We start from the raw sequence: 25,980 nt of genomic DNA on the forward strand, positions 1-25,980 counted from the left end.
AGGGTTTATGATAAAAGAGAAGATCGCATTTGCCAGATACTCGCATAATCTCATGCGTAGGGGTGTCACGATTCTCCAAATCCTCGATTCGATTACATTTTCGATTCTAAGGTCACGATTCGATCCGATTCTCGATTTTTACATATTTTTTTATATGGCATATAATTTAGACAAAAATGATATGCCATTATTTATTATTATTATTATAATACTTTAACATTAACATGCAGATTGCACAACTCGCATAGGGGTTTGTGGGCTTCACTTAACGCGAGAGCTTGTAGAGAGAGAATTCCTTCTTGCACACACATGGACTATGCGCGGTTGGCAGTTACATGGATCGGGCGGATGACGTGACGAAAAATACTATTTTTATTAAATTCGGTCGACTGCTTGTTATTAGCTGTGTCCTTCTAAGCATGCGACCTCTCTGCCTTTCATAGTGGCAGCCACAGAAGTTCAAGAAGAGAACTGAAATGAGACGGTCTAGCCTTCTGAGGACCCACAATTTGCGTCACCTGCACACGCCCCCAGTAGCGTCCACCGCGCCTGTCAGCAGAAAACAGCAGAGACAATTCTGACTTATTAAAATAAATATGTAATCAGAAAAATATTAATTTATTTTAGAACATATGACACATTGATGTAGATTAAACTATTCAACAACAGTATATCAAATAATCAACCTAGAAATATACGCAACATAAACAGAATAATATTAACACAAAACATAACTTATAATACTAAAACAGTGACAAGAAAAAGTTTTCTAATAAATACACACTTTTATTTAATAAAGCTTTTAATTGTTTGGGATATCAGCTGTTAAGGATCCATTCGTTCTATCATTAACAGCGCGGAGAAATGAGGATGCATTTTGACACAGCTCTTATCAACGCCAGCGAAGGAGGTACGTGGCAAACTCAAAAAATGAGAATTAAAAACAAAGGAAATAGAATGTCAGAAAAGGGTTGCCTGGAATCAATTTTACAAAGTGGTAAATCAGGATGACACCAGTGCAGGCTATGTAATTCGTGCGTTTAATTTATGCTATTTATTTATTTATTTTTGTCTCTGTGCGCCGATCGGAGACGGAGTTCACTGCTGATATTCTAGAGCTTTCTAGTCTCGCGGCTGTCATCAGCAGCGTCTTGCATCGTCCAGTCAGCGGATGGCGGGCGGGTGCGGTTTTGAAAACTGGTCAGAAACGTTGCGGATGGATGGTGGACGGATGATGAGTTTTGTTATGCGGTTGCGGATGAAATAATAGTCTCTAACATGGACTTAATGCACATGGACTTAATGCGTGTGTCTTGGACTCATAGCATCTGAAATAAATCCAGCATCATAAGCAGCTGCGCTTCTCTCTGTCTCACTTGCACGCGCTCTCGCATCTGTCCGAAGTCTGAACATAAACTAAAGTAGTAATCCTTATGTATTTGTTCAGTTTTATGAGTTTCATGCAAGCTGAGGCAAACTATCCTTTTGTTTAATATAACCCGCTGCATCTTTGCGCCTCCCTCACTATCGCGCACGTGCAGAGAGCTGCGCTCTGTCCAAAGTCAGATCACTGTTAATCCTGTTTATGATATGCATTTCAAGGAGTTGTAGCCATACATCCCTCGTGTTTAAAATATGATCGCTTTATGCAGGACAGAAACTCTCTGAGAGTTTTTTCCTCGCTTGGCAAGCCGAACAGACGTGAAATGAGGGCGTGGCAGCATCGACGATCCCATTTTTTAATTCGAAGTTCGAAGCTGTGACTTAATTTCGATCGATTTCGATTTAAAATCGAAATCGTGACACCCTTACTCATGCGTAATCAGAGTTTACTGTTAAGGGAGTGTCTTGCGTGTATTTTGTGAACGTAAGTGTCTCTTTTATCATAAACGGTTTTGACGCGTGTGCAGCAGGCACTTATTTTGCCAAGACACGTGATGCACATGGTTCACATGACGCAACAAACACACATTTAGAATTTGCGCCCCTCGAAAGAAGCAGTCACGGGCCGCCACGGCAAAACAGAACAGAAAAATGCTAAGAAAATTGAGCTTTGTGTATAGAAAATGTTTAATGTTCAATATTAATGGTCATTGTACAAATAAATAACATTCACAAATAACACTGGAGTAAAGGTTGTCTGTGTCTTATAGAGGGAGATGCTTCCGGACCTTCAGCCCCCGAAGCAGAGGCATCCGGCAGCCAGGACAATCAGGGAAAAGAGGGTCCATCGTAAAGATCAAGAATGACCTTGAGGAGAGAAAAGCCTGGGAGTTCTCTCCTGCCCTTATCACAAATTCTCCTTATCTTTGCTCATTAGGCAGCATTGAAGAGCTCCTCTCATAGACTGCCTTTAATGTGGAGGTTAACCTATTGCCTGCTGTTGAGTGCCTAAGAGACAGGCGACGACACTGCCTTTGCAAACACCGCCACATGGGATGGATCAACTTGATGATGAGGGAATACTGTGAGGTCCAACAGAAGCACAGGAGTTTTGATATATTTCCATCCTAAACTTTAACTGTTCAGTTTGAACACGAGCTACTGTATACTATATAAAGACTACCAAATATAGCCTTTTGTTACAGTTCAACAGCTCATGGCTGATTTCTCAATTTTACTTTTTTTTATTAAACAATAACCACTACAGTTGAAGCAGGTGTGGGTATAGGAAGTAATTCTAAAATGTTCCCTGATGATTTTTGTTTCTATACTTCATTATATACTGTAATACACGCGTAATATAATTAACAATATTTATGTAGTATCTTGAGTTATTGCTTTCTGCTCGTGGCACTGTTGTGGTTTTTGTCAAACTCCTGAAAAAACACTCGTTGAAACACATGGCATTTATATTGTGACTATAAATGGAAGTACCTCAGAATAAACCTAAATAACTATTTTGCTTTCAGTGTCATAAATGATTGTACACTAAAAAAATAAAACATTCATTCACTGACCAGAACCCTCTGCAAAATCTCTAGATGGCCTTTCAGCTATCTGAGATACTTTCTTTTAGTACCTAAATAACTTTTCAGTACCCCTTTAGTGTTCCTTGAGTACACAAATTGAATATTTGAGACTCTTGAAGCCACAATATATAAGGTTTTTTAATAAAATATCCCAAACCCACTAGCACAGTGTGATTTATTTAATGCAGTTGGGTGATTCTTCACAAAATCAAGACTTAAAAGGTGTCCAGCATCAGATTTTTTTTTTTTTTTGCACATATAAGATTAAGGTCTTAACTTACTATAACCATTATTTTTAGAGGATTTAAAAAATATTTCCTATAAAATTATTTACATTTTTACATTATCATTATAAAAAATTATCTTACCGCAACATGATATTACATTTACAAACTCATGTTTCGGTAATGAGAACTAAAAAGTTGTCTATTGTCAAAATTTCAACTTTTATCTGGAGAGAAAAAATAAGAACTGCTTACCTGGTAGCCATCTTGAGTGTCACAGTCAATTATGTCCCTTCCAACTATTTTTTTAAATGTTAGTTCTTTGAGGGCTAAACAATGACTGAAAATTGTTGCGGAGGATGAGAATTTTTTTGTGGACACATTTATATTGCTTATTATTGTCTCTACATTTACCAATGATCACCAAATAGCACATGTTTCTTTACTGTAAATGTTTATAGTATAAAATGCACTGAAGCTTTTTATTTTTTAGATTTTTAATTATAAATATTTCCATGTCAAAGAACCCAAATCCAGTCATGGACACGTTGCGGTAATGAAAAATTTCCCCTTAAATGTCGAAAAAACAACAAAATTGGTTTGTATGATGTAGTTTAAAATCATGTGCCAAATAGTACATGAAGAGATGTTTGAAACTGTATGCTTCTTATTAATACTCTTACTTTGCATTTACTTTTTTATCAAAATGTTTCATGACACCTCATCAGTCTAATTTCGCAAGAATCACCCATATTTATATTTAAGTTTTGTGTAATATTAAACTACTGGTCAAAATGATTTGCAGCATCTGGGTTACCGTGTGTTAATAGTTTTGAGTGGTTGTTGTCTGGGAATAACAAACCTGCAAATGTCTCGACTGGCCAAACAGAATCAAGCATTCAAAACAAGTCATGTAAAAATGTTTAATAGCAACATCTGGTGGTAAAAATCCTACATAGCGTGGCTTTAAAGTGTCAATAGAGCTGAAATGATCAAATCAGAGTCCCCTGCTATTGAAAGATACTAAGGGGACTATTTTCAGGTGCTGTGTAAAATCATTGCACCTCCTGCAGCTATGTTACAGCAGCAAAGTCCTTGATTATTACGCAACAATGAGAGTATAGTTCCTAATCATATCTGTCTAGAAAATTGCAACTTTTAATTTTCTGTTGGTTTTAGTACACGATGTAACTACAGAAGAATCAAGTTTTAAATAGGAAAAATATCCAAACTCTTTGATTTTTTTTTAGGCGTGATGCTAATGGTCTAATCGGATTAAATGGATTGTCCTAAGCTATGCTAAAAGTGTTAGCGCCATGAGATCAGCTGAATGGATTCCAAAATGGTAAAAACCAAAAGTTTAACTCTAGGGGAGCTGGAAAATGAGCCTATTTTCAAGAAAGTGGAGTGTCCCTTTAATGCAATTACAAGGTCTCTGTTTTATTTAATGTAACTTTACTTAGTCTTCACCGATCTTAAAAAAGCTTTTGACACAATCAATCATAACATATTAATCAATAAATTGGAGCGGTATGGGATCAGGGGTATAGTATTGCGCTGGGTGAAAAGTTATTTAAGTGATAGGAAACAATTTGTGAAGTTGGGGGAATAATCATCGTCCTGTTTAGACATTACTTGTGGTGTCCCCCAGGGGTCAGTTCTGGGTCCAAAATTATTTTTATTATATATAAATGATATATGCAAAGTTACAAAGAAAGTAAAACTAGTTATTTTTGCTGATGATACAAATATTTTTTGTTCTGGGGGGATTTACAGGGGCTAGTGGAAACTATTACTGCAGCAATGTGTAAATTAAAAAGATGATTTGATAGATAACTTCATGTCATTTGGTAACTTTAAAAAGAGTATACAAGTCCAGATACAGGTGGATTTAGAACGGGTAAGTGAAAATAAGTTTCTAGGGGTTATAATAGATGACAAATTATGTTGAAAATCTCATATAAAACATATACACAATAAACTTTCAAGAAGTATTTCAATACTAAACATGTTCTGAACTACAAATCACTCCACCTTCTTTACTGTGCACTGATATTACCTTATTTACATTACTGTGCGGTAGTTTGGGGTAATACTTACCGATGTTGACTATTGTCTGTAATTATTTTGCAAAAGAGAGGTATTCATGGTATTGGTTATAGAGATCACACAAATTTATTATTTTAAAATCAAAGACATTAAAATTTACTGATCTGGTTTATATTCAAACAGCACAAATAATGAATAAGGCAAAAAATAACCAACATTTTTTTTAATAGAGAAGGGAGGTGAGTTCAACTTTAAACAATTGTGTGTCCGTACAACATTAAAATGTTTTTGTGTTTCAAATGCAGAGTGAAGTTGTAAAACAGATTAAGTTTAACACTTAAACAATGTCCAATCATTACTAAGTTTAAAAACTGCTGTAAAAATATGGTATTTGCAAGGTACAGAGAGGAAGAAGGTCATTAACTATGTTTATATATCTTTATTTTATGTCTATGCTATTGGTTTTTTTTTTTTGGTGTGTGGAAACAAATTGATTAATATCAATGCCGACCAACTGGTTTTCACAAAGTAGTTGAGAAGGTGTAGGATTAAATAAGCTTATGCTTCTTCCTACTCCTTGTCGGACATGTATAAGTTAAAATGTTTTTGTGTTTTCCATTTTAAATAGAAAAAAGAAAAGAAAAAGTATAATTATTATTATGTTTGTTTTGTTTTAGTTTTTTTATTACATGTTCGAAATAAAGCTATTCCTTCATTCATTCATAACTTAATAACAAAAAATCACACAACAATAATTTTTCAGAACAAATTCATTTGTATTGATAATCTGCCATACAGTAAGTGACAAAGCACTCAGTCTCTTTTCAAAGCAACACTGTTTTCTTCACAGTTCGACATTTTTACTGGTTTGATTAACTCCACAATAAGTCTTTAGATGAAACACCAATTCCTGAGGTAAGTCTTTTGTTAAATGCCCTCTGGTGTTGATACAAAAAATACATATAAAATACATGTATCACAAAAGCACCAGATATTAGACTCTAATCAGGTTTAATGTTTTGGATTCATACGTTCTAGCCATTATAAAACACCAAAAAAGTAATATCTAATATACTATTCATATAGCACCTTTCATATACAGTCCTGAATAATTTTGTACAACTAGGTGCGAAAGAAAGCTTTTCATTGCATTCATCACTTCTCAAGATTTACACATTGTTAGCAAATTGTGTGTGTGTAACACAGATGAGAATATAAAATATAGTGTGACATGCATAAGACTATATGTAATAAAATATAAATATTTAGATTATATTGAAATTTGATATGTGATAAGAAAATGTTTCTTTAGATAGAAGACAACATTTGGCGTAAGACTAGTATGCTAACTACAAACCGCTAATGCAATATGAATGTGACATAGGTAACTTTTTGTGGATGTCAACAATTTATGTAATTCAGAAATATTTCAATGAGAAATGGGAATAGAAGTTCTTGAGATGTTTTTCACGCTTCAAGGACTCAGAACTCACATTCCTGTAAAGGCAAATATCTTTAAAGGCTCTTCATCTCGGTAAAACGTAGTGCTGGGCTCAGAAGCAGGTGCTGTTGCACATACCATAGGCCTCATGGAGATCTTTAACAAGCTGCTTTCTCTCATTTTCAGGAAGGAAGCAGGACTCTGCTGCATTTATATTCTGTGGGAGGGGAAAGGATTCATTGAATGCATTTAAAAAGCATGTCCTTTATTACAACTTTAATAATGGATCAAAGAAACCCCTACTGGTGCACTGTGCACAATTTGGCATTTCAGTACTATATTTCTTAAAGCACTTAAGCTGATGTTGTGAGAACTATTATACCGCCACATTAAAGATATAAAAATGCTTTATTTATGTATGACTTTGAAATTAGGATTAAAAGCGAGTCATATTGGTAGCTTGTGTCTCACCACTCTCTTAAATTCATCTTCGTTGAAGCCCATGTATTGCTCTGCCACCTGGTAGTCTGAGTTTAGGGTGGAGTTGAAGACTAAAGGGTCATCTGTGTTTAGCGAGTAGTTTGCTTTGTCCTTCATAAATCTGAAAAACATCATGTGTATATATACATACATCGTAAACCTCAAAGTAATTGTTATATGCATTTTATCAAACTGTTTTCTGTATATTATGATAAAAATATTATGTAAATACTGCGTGACCAGAGACACTATTTATAATATTTTTACCTGATGATGGGGTGTTTAGTATAATCAGGGTCACAACCTCCTGTCAGCCTGCTGGAGATGGGACACGTCTAGAACAAGACAAACACGCACATCCATCAGAATCATTAATATTGTGTATATAAGATAATAAAATATTAATATTAGCACACTAAGAGACATGCTAATAAACAGCTGTTAATGTACACTACAGTCCACCAGAGGGCAGTATGAATTAACATTTTAAAATTTCTAAATCCACCTTTATTCCTTTGTGTACATTTATAGTATAAAAAACACTGTTTTTAATAGGAACATCACTGAAATAAATGGTCAAAATATAGTAGCTGTAAAAATCCAGTAAGAATCGACTATGGTTGCATTCTTCATTACATAAGAGACGATGCTATATATGAAGAGTTTCGTTGCAAAACGAGATAAATCCATTTTTTAACATTTTTGTCAAAACATGTTTATTATTATGTTATCATGTTATTATTTTGTTTTATGGTGCTACTTAGCTGTATTTTTTAAGTTATGAAGGTTTAAATCAAAACAAACCAACTGCAGTTGCATTGAAATTAATTGGAATGCACAACCAAAAAATGTGATTTCTGAACAATTAACAAAACGGTGGATATCTCGTTTTGCAGCGAAACTTCATATATATATATATATATATATATATATATATATATATATATATATATATATATATATATATATATATATATATATATATATATATGACCCATATATATATATATATGGGTCATTCTACAAAAAAGGTGGAAATGCTTGTCCCTTGCTTTTGCAGATCCCTTAATCATTTAATTTGTCCCAATAATCCCATAATGATATATATTTAATAAATATAGACTATCCTTTAAATGAAGAAAGAGTTTATTTATTTCATTTTCTTTTTTCCCTTTTTTAAAACTTTTTTTAACTGCCTGGTCCTGAAAATTGCCCTGTCCCTTTGATCATACATGGAAGTTAAACTGTGTACTTATTATTTAAAACCATGTTTTTTATAAAACAAATCTAATTTACCTTTAACCCTTTATGAATTTAACACTGAAATGGTAAAATATACACTATTAATATGAATAATATCAAATAAATATTTGTCACCCAAATTTATGTCATTGGTGTTACCCTACCCAAAGCACTTTTATTTTGAAACAATGCATCAGCTCTTTTTACCAAGAAGTAGTTTTTTGGGGGGGGCAAGAGGTCATTGATAGAAGTGCAGTGGAGGAAGGCAAAAGGTTTGTGAGATGTCTTACCTTATTTGTCTAAAATATCATGATATATCTGAGAATTTTGAGATAAGATTTTTTGGATGTCATAAGTGTTACTCTTTTTTTTTATAGCTGGGAGAGTGTTAAGATCTTTACATAAAAATACATTATACTGAATAAGTATGTGATTGTTACATCTCTAATGAAATGGCACATGGTTAATGGCAACCATTTTGTTAAAATATTAGTTTTTTTCTGTAAATTGTCATTGGTGTTACCGTCATTAGTGTTACTTCTCTAATGAGTAGTTCCTAAGCACTATTCCTTTAAATGACCAACATAAAAGCATAAGAACAAAACAAGATGGAAAATTTTATGAAAGTTTATAAGTTTTTTCATATTCATTATCTATTATTATATTCTCATTTTGTCAGGTATTGAAGATACAACGTCATGGATTCTTTATTAAAATGTATTAAAAAGTTAAACATAAATTAAGCTCCCCGTTTTGCGGATTCATAGATTTGACATGATAATTAATGCTATTATAGAAGTTTTGGGTATGTTGAAAGAAGTTCATTTAAGTAGATTTCCATCACCCGAACTTCACATTTTCTGTAGAATGACCCATATATATACATATATACATATATATATTCAGCTTGACCTATCATATGTATATATAGTACAGGGTTTAACAATATAGGTTACTTAAGCATAAATGATTGTATGTGCATTGGAATATCTCACAGTGACTAATCACTAATATTGGGTAATTATTACATGTCTGCACTTTGTACATGTGCAATAAAATCTGTAATTGGTGATCCACAGTATATGTCTTGCAAGATAATGGGATTTTTATCAGACTAACGATATAAGATTACTTAAATATCTCTGAGTGATTCTTGGAACTGTAGTGAGACCTTACTATACCTCGAAATGTGTTTTCTTTTCAAGCAATCTTTTATATAGAACTTCATCCTCTATGGTGTGGTAGCCATGACCAATGCGTTCTGCTTTCAGAACATCCACGGCCTACAAAGGGAAAGCACACATTGGCAAGAGACAGCATATCATTTCCTGTCTGACTTCTCTGGGGTTTTTTTGTGGTGTGTCAGTTAAAAACAAGCTGAGCACATTACATTTTGTAAAAATATAGTATAATTATATGGTAATTAAAGGCTGTATTTCATGACAGATTCACTTCAAAGTTGATAATGAAGTACCAACATCTAAGTGTGTAAAACTTTTAGGGATTTTTTTTAAGTTTGTGTGATTTGGTGTTGTAACTGTTCTTTCTCCATGAACGAGTCATTTAGTAATTAAAAAACCGTAAGAGACGCACCTCTTTAACGACGGATGGAGGGCCTACTTCTCCTGCATGTACTGTTCTGTGTACACAACTCTTGACTGCTTCCTGTGAAGAAAGAAATTTTGTAAGCACAGCCAGTAACATCTGTTTTTAAGCACACCCCGCCCTAAATGAACGGATATATGTCGTTATTTGCAAAATATTCAGTTTAGATTATGGGATAATATGGCTTGTGTTTTGTTTCCTGAATGTTTCAGCTCTGCAACTAAACAAGCTAATGCCAGAAACAGATGTTTCTATGTTATCTATGCATAAGTTCATTCAAAACAGAAACTACACTAAATCTCTCTCTTTCAACTCATTCAAATTGTTTTAAAATGACAGTCAGACAAAACTATATGGGGTGGTTTCCTAGTCTATTATACATATAATAGAAACTCAACAAAGGCCTAAATGTATAAAATAGATGACAATGATGGAAAGAAAACCCTGACAAAATGAATAATGTTGATAAGAAATCCTATTATCATGTTTGTTCTTTCAAATTCAGCAAATCCTGTGCAGGACGTTTTATAGCGGGTCTAATAAAGATGAGTTGTACTTTTACTGAGGTTATCTAATATGAGCCAGAGTGTCAGAGGTTTACAGTGGTCTTTACAGCCAACAGATTTGCTTTCATTGAAATGTGAAGTTTAAATGGATGTTAACTTTTTACCTCAAAAGCCTTCCTGTGTTCAGGGCACGCCTCACAGTTCAAGGATTCATCTCCTGCTAGGTCTATTGCCACAACTCCATCGTTGCGATACTTCTTACACAACTCCACCACTTCCATAGACCAACCTGCATTTAAATTGAATAATTTTTACTATAAACATATACTTGGGCATTAATTAATATTAACTATGAAAAAATGTATAATTGATTAGTACATGGCTAATTCATATCAAATTGTACAATGCGAATCTCACAAAAGCGTATTATATTGTATCAGCTGAACCTACTTAAACGTACTGACATTGTATGAATTGCACAGTACATTGTATGACCGCTTAAAATAGGTACAAATTGCCATGAGATAGTGTTGAAAATGCTTAATGGCCATTTCACACGGTACGCTGCAAGCAGCGAAATTGCCGCGCGGCTACAACTTCTCTGGTGTAGTAGAAGCGTTTTGTGCAGCATTTAGTGCCAATCTGTTTATCTTCAATGGCGCCTGCCATGAAGAGCCGTGTCCGCAAAAGGAATAGAGGGTATGCACGTGACGTCACCTTCGGCGAAAGTGACTGCAGTTACGCCCACTGAGTGGCAAAAGACAGAGCGGCGGCATTTGTGTTAATTGTGAAATCAGCGGAAACACGGGGAAAACGCGTCTAAACAGCTGTTGTGCGATAGACTGTACTAACAGAGAAACAAGAATTCGGAGCTATCGTTTTACAGACTGCCAAAAAAAAACACTGAAAGGAGAAGTAAATTGATCGTTCATGCCAACGTTCACAGACCACAGGTGGGTTGATAAGTTGCTGGGGTCACTTTCAAGCACAGGTTTTACTTTCTACTTAAAAGTATTTTTTCAAGTATTTGTATTGTATCCGTGTTTTTCTTAGGAAAACATACATTCCAAAGCATGTTATTATAATTTTTACTCTATTACATTTCATAAATACAAGTTTTTGTTTTACAGTTAATATTTAAGTACATTAACATACTTTTACTCGAGTAAAAGTACACAATTTTAATGTAATTAGGTATAAAATAAATTTTAATATGCAATATTAAAGAATACACAGTATGATTATTTGCTTTAGAATGTAGTGAGGTAAAATTTTTCCTAATACAAACATCCTAATAAAGCACAGATGCTTGGAAAATGTAACTAATGTAAAGTATTGTCCACCTCTGCAATCAAGTCCAACTAAATTCAATTTAAGCTGATAATAGTCAGTTTTACTGGCATTTTCGCAGCACCCACTATGAAAACCAGCCATTTTGTTGAACATTTGCCACTTAACAGGGCGTGTTCCATCGTGGTCACATGGAAAAGTGACGTCAATGCATACCCGCTATAGGATTTTGGGTGCACGAGCAAGGCGTGTGGACTAGTGATGTGCAGTCCGGCTCTTTCCATAGATTCGGCTCTTTCGGCTCAAGCTCCGGCTCTACATTTTAGTGATGGCAGTCCGGCTCTTTTCATAGATTCGGCTCTTCTGGCTCGGCTCCCTTAGAAGAGCCGGCTCTTACGGTCCCACCCCTGCCTGCGTCTAAAGATTCAGCTCTGCTCGTTCCCTACAAAGAATCAGCTCTTAGAGCCGGCTCGTTCGCGAACGACCCATCACTAGTGTGGACCAACTCTGCTTCACTTCTGTAATCGCCCAAGTTTTGCCGCTTTCCTCATGTCTCCTATTGAAAAAGAACTAAACACTCGCGGTTGCAACGTACCGTGTGAAACGCCCAAAATGCTTAAAAATATATTTTTAAGAATGATTGTAAACAAACCAAAAACCACACTGACTTCCATAGTATTCTTTATTCCTTCTACACTGAAAAAAATGATTCATTGAATTCAATCAATTCCTTCAAGGTAAGTGGTTGCAACCAATCCATTTAAGCTACATTTAAACAAAAAAGATTAGTAAAGTAAAATAAAATATAAAACTTTTGTTTAAATGTAGCCTAAATGGATTGATTGCAACCACTTACCTTGAAGAAATTTATTGAATTCAATGAATCATTTTTTTCAGTGTATGGTGGCAATGGGGCTTCTGATCCGTTTGGTTACAATCATTCCTCAAAATATCTTTATACCACAGGCCTGTTGAATGCTTTGTTCTGATTGGTTGACAAATGTTCCACGTGTGTTGATTAATTGTTCGGTAAAACACACACCTAACCTGTCAAATGTCTTAAAATAACCACAAAACGAATGTCTGCGGTAATCGTGGTATAAGCGGAATAATTGACTAATAATAATTTGAAAATAATGTACATCCGGGGTGTAACTCCAGAGTAGCACCTTGGCTGTGCATTATTTAGAAATAATTCAACAGCCCGTTATCAATTATTCATCAGAACAAAGACAACTATACAGGTTTGTTACAACATGAGAGCGAGTAAATGAGAGAATTTTCATTTTTGGAAATTTGAATCCTTTAACAATTAAAGGAACAGTATGTAGGATTGTGGCCAAAACTGGTATTGCAATAACAAAACTTGTGGCTAAAACTGGTACTGCAATCACACAACTGGTGGCCAATACCCAAAATGACAACATAAACATCAGTTGAGGGCTGCAACTCCACTTTTTAAATGACAATATCCTGGCCAGACCACTGTTGTCAGTGATATAAGTATTTGAAATGAAAATTATTTCTTAATGTCTAGTGACATATCAGGGCCATTTTATGATTAATTGATATAAATTTCTTACATACTGTTCCTTTAAGTCTTATTGTAAAAATTCTAATATTAATGTTTGGATGTCTGGTAATTTCCTACTGCATCAAAATAAATATATGCACACAATGCACTTTTAAGAAATTGAATTACAAGAAACCTCATAAAGGTAGGTTCTAGTGCCATAATAGTTAAACACCTTTGTGCAACAGCAGATAGACTCTTCTTGAAGAGCAGCTGTGGATTAATGGCTTTTAACCTCATAGATGACAGTAATGCGTGACTTGTAAAAGAGACAGCACACTCTGAGGCGATGGGATGAGGCAGACATGAGACTTTGTTCATTACTTGGTTCATGACGCATGCAGCACAGAATGGACCTGGCTTTAATATTGAAGGCCTTCTCCCCTTCGCTAAACCCCTGGTTCACCAGACGCACCACTTCATCTGGAGTTACGTCTCCTCTGGGAATAAGACAAGAGGACAGTCGAGTAAAGTACAAGCCAAGAACATTGTTTTTGTGAAAACTATGTGGACATTCAAATGATTTATTACTACGAGGGTACACTAACTTTTCTTGGCCCCATGGTATTGGATCCACTCCGCAGTTGGCCAGAAGATGAGGGCTGTATCTTGCTTCCACATAGATCACTCCCTCTCTGGCCTTTGTTTCGACAAACTCATAGGCTACTCTTCTGATGGCCTCTCTGTCACCTCTGTAGATGGAACATGGGATAGATAAGACACAATGACAACCACGCCCCCTAACCAAACAGCTGCTTTATTCCTTTAGGAAACGCTTTCATACTTTTCATATATTTATTTATAACAAGTGTTTTATATACAGTCTTAATATAAAGTATTTTTTAACAGTTTATTATTATTGTTAGTTGTTTCTCACTTTCATGAGATTTGAAAAGCTCAGATGCAAAAACCTCTAAGCGTGTCTGACATGTTTCTTGTAAATAAGCATTTTTTTATCAGGCTCTTATGTTAAGGTTCACTCATTTCACTTGAATGCCAATGAAAAGGTTATTAGTCAATAATTGAAATGCCTTATTTCACAAATGGCACTTTACTTGCACATACAGGGCACAAAGCTCCCGTTCCACCACATCCCAAAGATGCTCTATTGGGTTGAGATCTGGTGACTGTGGGGGGCATTTTAGTACAGTAAACTCATTGTCATGTTCAAGAAGCCAATTTAAAATGATTCGAGCTTCGTGACATGGTGCATTATCCTGCTGGAAGTAGCCATCAGAGGATGGGTACAAAGTGGTCATAAAGGTATGGACATGGTCAGAAACAATGCTAAGGTAGGCCGTGGCATTTAAATGATGCCCAATTGGCACTAAGGGGCCTAAAGTGTGCCAAGAAAACATCCCCCACCACCAGCCTGCACAGTGGTAACAAGGCATGATGGATCCATGTTCTCATTCTGTTTACGCCAAATTCTGACTGAATGTCTCAACAGAAATCGAGACTCATCAGACCAGGCAACATTTTTCCAGTCTTCAACTGTCTAATTTTGGTGAGCTCGTGCAAATTGTAGCCTCTTTTTCTTATTTGTAGTGGAGATGAGTGGTTCCTGGTGGTGTCTTCTGCTGTTGTAGCCCATCCGCTTCAAGGTTGTGCGTGTTGTGGCTTCACAAATGCTTTGCTGCATACCTCGGTTGTAACAAGTGGTTATTTCAGTCAAAGTTGCTATTTATCAGCTTGAATCAGTCGGCCCATTCTCCTCTGACCTCTAGCATCAACAAGGCATTTTAGCCTACAGGACTGCCGCATTCTGGATGTTTTTCCCTTTTCACACCATTCTTTGTAAACCCTAGAAATGGTTTTGGGTGAAAATCCCAGTAACTGAGCAGATTTTGAAATACTCAGACCGGCCCGTCTGACACCAACAACCATGGCACGCTCAAAATAGCTTAAATCACCTTTCTTTCCCATTCTGACATTCAGTTTGGAGTTCAGGAGATTGCCTTGACCAGGACCACACCCCTAAATGCATTGAAGCAACTGCCATGTGATTGGTTGATTAGATAATTGCATTAATGAGAAAATTGAACAGGTGTTCCTAATAATCCTTAGCAGAAAAGTTGAAAAAAATGTTGCATTTACTTCCCACAAGCGCAGCTATGTCCCCTGTTGCCATGGGAACATTATGAAGTGACGTGATGATGCAACGTGAACATCATTCAAAAGCTGCAAACAGTTTTTGCAAGTTCCTGCAATTTTTGCAAGTTCCCGCAACAATCACAAAAAAACTTTTCTGGAAGAACTGGTCAATTTCTGAATATATTCAGTAAACCTCCTTTAGTCGGGTTAAAAACTATTGCAGCTTAAAATCCACAGCTTGAAATCTGACATACATGTCCCATCGTTCATGCAATTCTTCTGTGGACTTTGATAAAAAATTATTTTGGTGTTTTATGGATTTGATTGTTTTTGATGAACATATAATACGTACCGAGAGCATTCGTTCAATATCATCTTCTCATTTTTGACAGAGGTGATGTTGTTTAGTGGCTTTTGCATCTGAACATGATTGACTGCCTCCTTATAATTATTTTTATTTTACTAATTTGTTAGTTTTACATAGAAACATGTGCTAACTAACACATTCATGTCGATGGCCCTCATCAAATTTAAGAAGAAAGCTTTAATGCTCTTGAAATGTTATGAATGTCCCTCGACAAAACCCTGAACTCACATAATGAACCACATGCTTCTTTTACTTGGCCCGAAAACACCACAAACTGGCACAAGATCATAGCGGCTCTGGTCACTCTAGAACACTGTTATGCAATTTTCCACATTTCATTTTCAACATCCCATTTTCAACATCTCAGTTTTCCACATCTAGTTCCTTCTATGGGTAAATATTATGTTTTAAGTAATAAATAAAAGGGGCCGTTATATTGCAGCAACAAAGGATGTTTCCAGTCCGTGCCGCAAGACATGGATTGGGCCTGATTACAACATTACACAATAACGAGTCTAGTGGGTGCCAGAAGTGGCCTGCGAGTTCCCCATGCTGTTATGGTTGTAAAAAAGACCCTTTTTCTGCACACAAAATCTTACGTTTTTAAACCTAAGCAGACTTGTGTAGAAAATCCCATAAAGACTGATGTTTCGAATGGTGGAGGTACATGTAGGGGACATTATATGTCAGTTGCTATGGTGATGCAAGGAAGAAGGTGTGACGTGTGCTGGCGCATGAGCTGCATGTAAAGATGTACGCCGGACATCAGAAAGGTTATTCTGTTCTTCAGGGTGCATCACCCTCTTCTAGCCATATACTGAGACACACTCCACCACAAGTGCCAGATTCAATTTGGTGTCATTAACCGAGTCTACGTCCATGAAACGGATTATTTATAGCACAATGATAGACAGCCCATGTCATGCATTTTAATGAATCAACTCTCCTGTGAAGCTGAAACATTGGAAAAGCATTGCAATATGCAAGGTCAACATGTATTACAGTCAGCAGTTTATTCTTGACTCAACTACTTACGCAATGACATGCATGTAGTGATTGAACTTGCCAAGGAATTCTGTAAGTGATGAGGGCTCATCCACCGTGATCAGTTCTTTCATTTTATCCTCGTCCACAGGTAGTTTGATTCCTCGCCTCCTAAGACACAAATATAATGGGGGAGATTGGTTATTGCTTACATTACACTTAAGAGCCTAAAATAGCAAGGGAAGACACAGATGTTTTTTAAGGGATGCTTCCTATGTGCTCATGATCATACACTGTCAGTAAAAATTGTCAAAATATGTACCCCAGCTGTCACTGGGGCTGCACCCTTTCAAAATAAAATAAAAAACTGAAAAATAACAGAACTTGTTCTTCCTCACACAGGGGGTTCTGAAATTTTCTAAAAAACGAACAAAATATGGACGCTGCATGGCTTAACCAATTATTGTGCTGTTTTTATTTATTTTTAGGTAAATTGGTCTCCAAATGCAATAAAGTATAATTTTATCAAGTTTAATAATAATAATAATAATAATTATTATTATTATTATTATTATTATTATTGATTAGGTCTGTCACAATGATTAAATAATCGTCTCATCCCGATTGTTTGACCTCATCGCAATGATTTCAGTTCACCGCAATGATTGCACATCTCTCTAAAAAACACAAGGGGGAGCTGCAGAAATTGATTTTTTTGCAGCCACTACAGACATGTGGTCCAGTACTACACTGAAAAAAATGATTCATTGAATTTAATCAATTTTTTTAAGGTAAGTGGTTGCAATCAATTTATTTAAACAAAAGTTTTATATTTTATTTTACTTTACTAATCTTTTTTGTTTAAATGTAGCTTAAATAAATTGTTTGCAACCACTTACCTTAAAAAATTGATACAATTCAATGAATCATTTTTTACAGTGTAATATGACCTTAGATTGGCTACCATTTAGGGTCTGTTCTGGTGTAGTTTATTCTGATTGCATTTTTTTCAGACGTTTCGTTGTGTTCAGTTTTATCAGGAATTTTCAGGTTTTTTGGAAGATATATTTATTAAATAATCACTTTTCAATATGTGTTATGTGTATTAATATTTACTGCCAGCCAGGTAAACCTTGCAAAATATTTCATTTAAATAATCACAACAATGTGTGAAAATTTTTTCATGAACAAAAAAAAAGAATAAATCGTCATAACCGTCATAATTTATTAGACAATTAACTGGCAGTCAAATGTCATAATCATGACAGCCTTATAAATGATTGATTTTATTTGTTAAACACATAGAGGAAAATAAAAAAAAACATTATGAATGGAAAAATATTTGTGATGTTGTTATAAAACTATTTGACAGAGTTTTAACACTTAATGACATTTTAATGACAAATTATATTTGTACCACTGTAGTTGAGGTCAAGAAAAATATTAATGATGCTGTTATAAAACTATATGACAGAGTATTAACACTTAATGACATTTTAATGACAAATTTAATTTGTATCACTAATGATCAGTTATGATGTATTGGTTAATGTCAAGTTGTCATAACAAAGACATCTCAAACAATGTCATCTTTGCATTAAAAATGCCATGAATGAATGACACTTAATGACAGTTGTCATAAACATGCATAAATTCTCCTTAATGTTCATAACACGTGTCATGTCATGATTATGAATGTGTCAAGTCTTATAAACACCACTTCAAGTAAGTGTTACCAAAAGTTCATATTAGAGCGTTATTAAAGAGTACTTGTCCAGTGACAGCTGGGGTACATATGTTGACTCTTTTTTTCTAACTATGGTGCTCATATAAAAAGAATTCTGTTTTTTTAGTCATCAGATGCTTGTCTGATAACTTTCATTATGTTTTGAGCTTTCTATCAGGCCCCCTGAGACTTTGGCCAGCTAGGGCCTCTACTATCATGTGAATGTGCTTTTATGGTTCTTGTTTTTGTGGGTGTGAAATTTCTTGGTCCATAGTAACAATTGTTGTAATTTACTGTTTTCTACATAAAATACTGTATTATACATAATGTAAAGAACATTCTGTGAAAATATAACCTTGATATACTTAATGTTTACTGAATAAGATCATGTCAAATATTTAAATTAATATGAAATCAAACTCATAGCATTAATCTCAATCTCATCTCATTATGAGACTTTGATCTGGATTTCACAAAAAAGGGTCAGATATAAGAATATGTCACTTACTTCGCCACATCTATAATGGTCTTGACTCGGAATGCACCATCAAGATGCACGTGTAGCTCAACCTGCGAAGACAAAAAGTATAAAATAAGCTCAAGGACTGAACCAGCTGACAAATGTCACAGTGAGGTATTACTTCCATTAGCATACAGACACATGTTGATTTCTTGAAGCAAGGACACATTCATTAAACATTTAGAGCTCAGCTTTCAGTTTGTCATGTGCAAGTGTCGAGAGTAGTCTCCTTCACGCACAGTTGTGAAATACTCTTGGAGCAGATCGAGAATGTGAAATGCATGGCTGGGTGAAATGAGTTCAGGAAAGGAAGGGCTGTGGGAGAAGGCAATGTTATTGCTTGAGTGTGTGTTGTACTGGTGAATTACACAGACAGATGACCAAAATAATCCAGCAGCTGTGAAGCAAACAAGGTTCAACCCAAAAACAAGCTGTAAAAGAGAAAATTATGAGCCAAATAGGAATACAAATGGCTCATCACATTAAAATGGCCTACAAAAAATAATGTAAATAAATCTCTGAGAAAAGACAAACAGAATTATGATTTGTTAAAGACTTGTATCAAAACATGCCAGTTTTGCATGTGTATAGCTGGAGTAAACAGGGATGATGTCACCTCACCTACTTTCAATCTTTTGGCTTTAAGCTCTCAGTTATTCGGGAAATCACGTAAACAGAGCTGTGAGGGACTCAATGGGAGAGAAGACATATTTTGTTCAAGCATGTTATATGAGCACTCTCTGTTCTGACTGGTTCTCTTGCATTCGATTTGATAATCTAGATTTATTTACATTTGCTTGAATTACGAACTACAACATGTATAACTAATGTATTAAGTTTGCATTAAGGAATATTTTTGTCATTATTTACTCATTATGCTCATGTAATTTAAATTGACCACGTCTGCTCTAAACAGGAAAGTGCACCATGAAAGTGCTATAAAATCGTCAATATGACTACATTATATTCGACATTGTTCGGATTGATCCGGTTCTTGAGTTCAACTCACTGATGGCTGAATGAGTGTAGACTTAAATTATCCATACAAAGTCATTGTATTATAAAATAACAGCATATGGATTAAGAACAATTTATAGATTAGTAGAAGTTAGTGATATATAAGTCCACTATAGAGGGTATGCATTGACGTCACTTTTCCATGTGACCACACCGGAACTCGCACTGTTGAGTGGCAAATGTTCAACAAAATGGCTGGTTTTCATAGCGGCTGCTGCGAAAATGCCAGTAAAACTGACTATTATCAGCTTAAATTGAATTTAGTTGGACTTGATAGCACAGGTGGACAATAATTAGTTACATTAGTTACATTTTCCAAGCATCTGTGCTTTATTAGGTTGTTTGTTGTATTGGTAAAAACTCTGCTTGATAGTGACCCTAGCAACTTGTCAACCCATCTGTGGTCTGTGGACGTTGGAATGAACGATCTATTTACTTCTCCTTTCTGTGTTTTTTGGCAGTCTGCAAAACGATAGCTCTGACTTCTTGTTAATCTGTTAGCATCGTCTATCGCACAACAGCTTTTCCCATTTCGATGCATTTTCACCGTGTTCCTCCCCGACGGTGACGTCATACCCTCTATTCAGTATTGAACATTTTTTGACTGGTTTGCTTTCCTTGAAATGTGCTGACGAGTTGGACTGTCACATGCTTTACCACAGCGATTTTGTCTGTCATCTCCTGACCATTGTCAGCATCTGTGCCCCAAAAAACTGTGGGGAAAATACTGTTTTATCAAACAGTAGGCAATATACAGCCAACTGTATATCTTCATTGTCAGATGTGGTGTACAACAACTACCATATTCTTAAATATGGTTTACCATGATTGCCATTGTAAGATGCTTGTTTAAATATTGATAAGCTTGAAAGGTTTACGCCTGTTCACATTAGGATAGGGCTCAACTTAAGTGACCCTAGTTAGAAAACAGTATGAATTGCCAATAAACTACACTCTAATTGAGTTATTTTCAAACCAACGTTAGGTCAAAAATGGAGAAACCCTGCCAGTGGGTTAAAATAACCCAGAAAATGCTTATAAATACCAACAAAGGGTTAATTTCAGCTAAAACTCATCGAGTTGGGTTCAACTCTTTTTGACCCAACGCTAGGGTTGTTGTAAATAACCCAGCATTTATTTAGTGTACCATGATATTTTGTATTATTGTATTATTCTAGAAATGCTATGTAAATTTAAAGGTTATTATTATTATTTAGGGCATATTAAGCCTCTTTTACAAGGTGTTTGGACATAAATGTGTGTTGGCAGTGAAGCACAACAACCATACAAGGAAAAAAATCCACCCTCTCAATCTTCTTAATCTCTAATAAACCAAAGCATGTCTCATTAGGCATGCTGTTTTGATTCTCTTGTTAATGTGACATCACACTGATGAAGCCCCGCCCAAGGCCACTGACTGACTTGTTAAATTTACCCAAAAGCTTTTCTAAATGTGTCTGTAAACATGTTGTAGGACTAATGTGGCTAAAAATACTATTGTCTCAGACTGTAATCAGATCTTTTTCAACCAAAAGTGCTTACTGTCTGTTGGTAATGGAGTGAGGAGCTGTAGCTCATTTGCATTTAAAGGTACACGCATGAAAACAACGCTTTTTGATTCCACCCAAATAGGAGCATTTTGGACATGCTATAACATGCTAATGATCTGTGGAGTATTTTGAGCTGAAACTTCACAGACACGTTTTAAGCACACCTGAGACTATATTACATCTTGTAAAAATGGCCATAATATGCGCCCTTTAAAGTTCCATGCATTATCATCTGAACCATTACCGTACCGTACTTCAGCAGTACTTTTGTTGTAGGGAAATATTGAATGTTAATTTTGGGTAAACTAATACTGTTGACAAAGACGTGAACAACATGATCTCACAAAGTTCCGTGGGATAGTGACGGAATTTTTTGCTCATTTTTCCGTGGCATTCTCACGGATCTCCGCATATTTCCGTGGTCCTGCCACGGACTTTCTTTTCCGTGCCATTCTCACGGATTGGTTACTCAACTGCTTTTTCCTATTTTCAAACCATTGTCGCTTCGGTTTAGGGTTAGATTTGGTGTTTGCGTTAGTATGTCACTTTAATTATTGGTTTATACTATTTTTTCTGATGTATTCTTTTATATTTTCTAAACTTTAATCAATTGTCACCTGGTGTTGGGGTTAGAGTTGGGTTTGGGTAGGGATGTCATTTTATGTAAATCTAACCCTAAACCGAAGCGACAATTGTAAGAAAATAGGACAAAACAGTTGAGTAACCAATCCGTGAGAATGCCACGGAAAAAAAAGTCTGTGGCAGGATCACGGAAATATGCGGAGATCCGTGAGAATGCCACGGAAAAATTAGCAAAAAATTCCGTGAGATCAGGTGAATGTAAACTGAAATGAAAATACCACAGTTTTTCAATATTTTACTATGTTCTTACCTCAACTTAGACGGATTAATACAGGGATGGGCAACTTCGGTCTTGCCACACACTTTTAGGCAGGTGTGTTGAGACAAGTTAGAGCTAAACTCTGCAGGACACTGGCCCTCCAGGACCGAAGTTGCCCATCCCTGAATAAATACATACCTATCTTTATTCAACGCGTGCACTTAATCTTTGTACAGCGCTTTGTGAATGTGTTAACATTTAGCCCAGCCACATTCATTCCTTAGGATCCAAACAGGGATGAATTTAGAAGCCACCAAACACTTCCATGTTTTCCCTATTTAAAGACTGTTACATGAGTAGTTACATGAGTAAGTATGGTGGCACAAAATAAAATGTGGCGATTTTTTTAAAACATGGAAGTGTTTGGTGGCTTCTAAATTCATCCCTGTTTGGATCCTAAGGAATTAATGTGGTTAGGCTAAATGCCAACACATTCACAACGCGCTGCACAAAGTTTAAGTCCAGGCATTAAAAAAAGATGAGGTAAAAAAAAGTTGAGGCAAGAACATAGCAAAACATTGAAAAATGGTGGTGTTTTCTTTTAATATTAAATTTAATTAATTAGGTATGTATTTATAAGTGTTAAAATCTCATCTTTGTATCACAATGAAGTCCAAAACTCAGAGAGCACTGGCAAAATGCTTCATCACATTCATGAACACTCAAATGCATTTAGTTTGTTCACCTATTGTTTTAATTACAGCATGCGTTAAAACCCCCAGAGGTTTGTGAAAAAACTGTGATCCTTCCTTGTTATTAACGCATGATTTGAGTGTACGTTTCCGCGTTGCTTCAATAACAACAAGTACATCTAAGTTTCTATACAAAAATAATATGCACATTTTAAGTCACAAATGAGCCTACATTGGCTTAATGACTTAATGATAACATTTGTTTTAAATATTATGAAAATGCATTAGACCCCACCCACTGTATATGCATTTCAAATACTTTGATGGTTATCACAATCACAGAGAAGATACAATGAAAGAAACAAAAGACATTGGTAACTCATATCTCAACAATGATATGAAACTAGATAGAATAGTTTGTAAAGGACTCAAGAGTGATGTCACTGTCAGTCATGCAGAACTGTAAAAGGAACAATACCAGAAAAACAATCATGTTGAAACTGACATTGAGGTTACAATTTTCCAGACTATATGCTTATCAGCATGCTTTAGTATCAGTTGTTCATAATGACTTCTGAATGCTGAGTCAGTCCAATGACTCCAAAGGGCAGTAACTATGCTCAGTAGGGACCTCACTACAGTGTGAATAGCACACCCTTCATTTTTAGGGTCACTGTATCTGGCCAGTGCAATATGTGCTTAATATAGATGACCATGCTCAATTTGAAAATACTGTTAGATTTTGCACATATATTATAATAAATACAAATTGTACATCCTGATTCATTACAGATGATCACCAATATATTTCTGAACTTGATTCGTTTAACACTGGAGATAAAATGTGAAAACGTATTAGGAAGGTATTAATTTTATCAACATGAAACAATACTGACTTTAGTATTTACTTTAGTGAAATGAAGTACCTTGTAACGTATACTACAGTGTAGTATATTATTTATTACTACACTATGTTAATATATATTACAATACAATTCTGTTTAACGTTAGTATTTACTATAATGAATTGTTAAAAAGTAGTAATGTTGTACAATAATTTAATATAGTAGAGATTGTGTGTAAAATATACTACTGTACAGTATGTCTTCACGTGGGTTGTCAATGAGACTTTGAAAGTTGAGACTTTGTATCTTTACCATATCTTTGTACCATAAAAAAATCCCCGCGAATTTCTTAAACATTTCTAAAATATTGACATCTAACTTACATTGAGATTTTAAAAGGGCCCTTATGGGTCGTTACATTTGAGCCGTTGATTCCATTAAAACAGGTTTAACCCCAAATGTATTTATCTCATCTATTGAGAATATTAGCAGTAATACTACTAACCTTAGGTTTATCAAAAACTGTTTTTGTAGCCATTGTCCTGAATCGAAGCGTTAATATATCTTGACAGAACTTCAAAAACCCGCACTCAGGAAACCGCCAGCTCAAAGTGTGTTGTGACAAAGAACGTGTAAGTACATGATATTAGTACTGCACGCGCTCTCAGCTGCGCCTGCGCCTACAAAGAAGATAACAGATGAACACATTGGACAGAGACTGACAGCAGATCTGACAAGAGTTTGAACCATAATCCTATTACAATCTTACCGTAACTTTGGCTTTAACTGTATTAGCGGCAACACCAACGGACGATAAGTTTCAAATTTCTCGTGAGCGCGGTACAGTTTCACATTTAATGCGCGATTACATTCGAATGGGTTTTTGGTTAAGTGTCAATTTCATTAGCTGGGCATAAATCCCTCTGAAAGTAATCTCAGAGATATCGTTCCTCTGTATCGTTATAGCTGTGGTGTAAAACCCGATGTTATCTTGCATATTCAAACGATTTACAAAACTTTTTAGTTATTGACTTTAGTGTGAACGCTATACGGGACAACGCTCCTATTGTATACACTCTCTGTGTCGTAAAGCGAGTACGCACTAAATTAAATAAAGTACCAACTTCCTTACTGTTATAACAGTATTTTCTATGTAACGTTATGTGTGGAAGTATCCGCCAATGACCGCCATTGTTTTCATTAGGGGTTCGACTGCGGCGATGCGCAGAGTGATCGGAATATGACATCAAAGTACCGCGAGAGCGATTCGAGAGCATCCGGTGCAGTCTGCTCTCGCGCCCTTTTACATCATGATCCGATCAGCCTGAGCATCCCCACATAAAATCGAACACATTCAGTGTGACCCGTATGTTGTTCAACTCCCCGTGACGAATCTAAACCCGCCAAAATTATGCGCTCAGGCAAGTACAATTTTATCACGTTAATGCATTTCTAACACAGTCTCACCGGTTTCCCCCCCCAGTGTTTTTAAAACTAGTACTTGGTGAAGCATTGTCATTTCTGCTCTTGTCTCCTCATCAGATTATAGACTTAACTTGTAGGTTAAAACATGTTTACTTGGTTGTGCTGCTTGCATGTGGTTTTTGTTTACAATCTATCGTTCAACCTATCGTGATGGTCATAGGAGACCTGTGAGAGTCCACATGAAAACCAAATAATGGCAATTATAAACGCCGGTTAACATTTAAAACTTTGGCGCCATCGTGTGGATATATCACTTAACCTGTAAGACCCAAATATAGAAAAAAATTAGAAAAAACTGTTTTCACCTTTTATATGTTGTTGTAGGAGTCCTCTAATGCAAAAATAAATGGGTTTTTACATTTTTGACATTTTAGTAAGTTTTATGGAAATGTTGTAATTAATGTTGCAGCATTGGGCCTTTGGGGTAGCAGAATTGCTGTGATTTCACCACTGTCTGAACAAATGTTAATAACATCT

At 35.5% G+C, this 25,980-nt stretch overlaps 2 protein-coding genes across 5 annotated transcripts in view; one reads left to right on the plus strand and one right to left on the minus strand.

Annotated features, from left to right (window-relative positions):
* Positions 1-2,900, plus strand: part of pkig (protein kinase (cAMP-dependent, catalytic) inhibitor gamma) — a 39,952-nt gene extending 37,052 nt beyond the window's left edge. For all 3 annotated transcript variants that reach the window (XM_055187756.2, XM_055187755.2, XM_055187757.2), the window contains one exon: positions 2,154-2,900. In XM_055187756.2, the coding sequence (XP_055043731.1) occupies positions 2,154-2,236 (83 nt within the window). In that variant the 3' untranslated portion in view covers positions 2,237-2,900. The remainder of the gene's footprint in view (positions 1-2,153) is intronic.
* Positions 2,901-6,000: 3,100 nt separating this feature from the next.
* ada (adenosine deaminase) lies at positions 6,001-25,107 on the minus strand. 2 transcript variants are annotated; one of them, XM_055187733.2, is made up of 12 exons: positions 24,788-25,107; positions 24,524-24,698; positions 19,062-19,123; positions 16,879-16,998; positions 13,931-14,074; positions 13,707-13,822; positions 10,684-10,808; positions 10,002-10,073; positions 9,590-9,691; positions 7,434-7,501; positions 7,158-7,287; positions 6,001-6,903 (listed from the first exon to the last, which is right to left on the minus strand). In XM_055187733.2, exons 2-12 carry the CDS (start codon positions 24,554-24,556, stop codon positions 6,799-6,801), a joined length of 1,077 nt encoding a protein of 358 aa, XP_055043708.2. In that variant the 5' UTR covers positions 24,557-24,698; positions 24,788-25,107; the 3' UTR covers positions 6,001-6,798. The 2 variants fall into 2 exon arrangements, with proteins under 2 accessions (XP_055043708.2, XP_055043706.2); XM_055187731.2 differs by lacking the exons at positions 24,524-24,698; positions 24,788-25,107 and adding an exon at positions 19,209-19,277.
* Between the last annotated feature and the right edge of the window lie 873 nt (positions 25,108-25,980).

This window comes from Misgurnus anguillicaudatus, chromosome 13 (genome assembly GCF_027580225.2).
Source record: "Misgurnus anguillicaudatus chromosome 13, ASM2758022v2, whole genome shotgun sequence".
Classification (NCBI taxonomy): domain Eukaryota; kingdom Metazoa; phylum Chordata; class Actinopteri; order Cypriniformes; family Cobitidae; genus Misgurnus; species Misgurnus anguillicaudatus.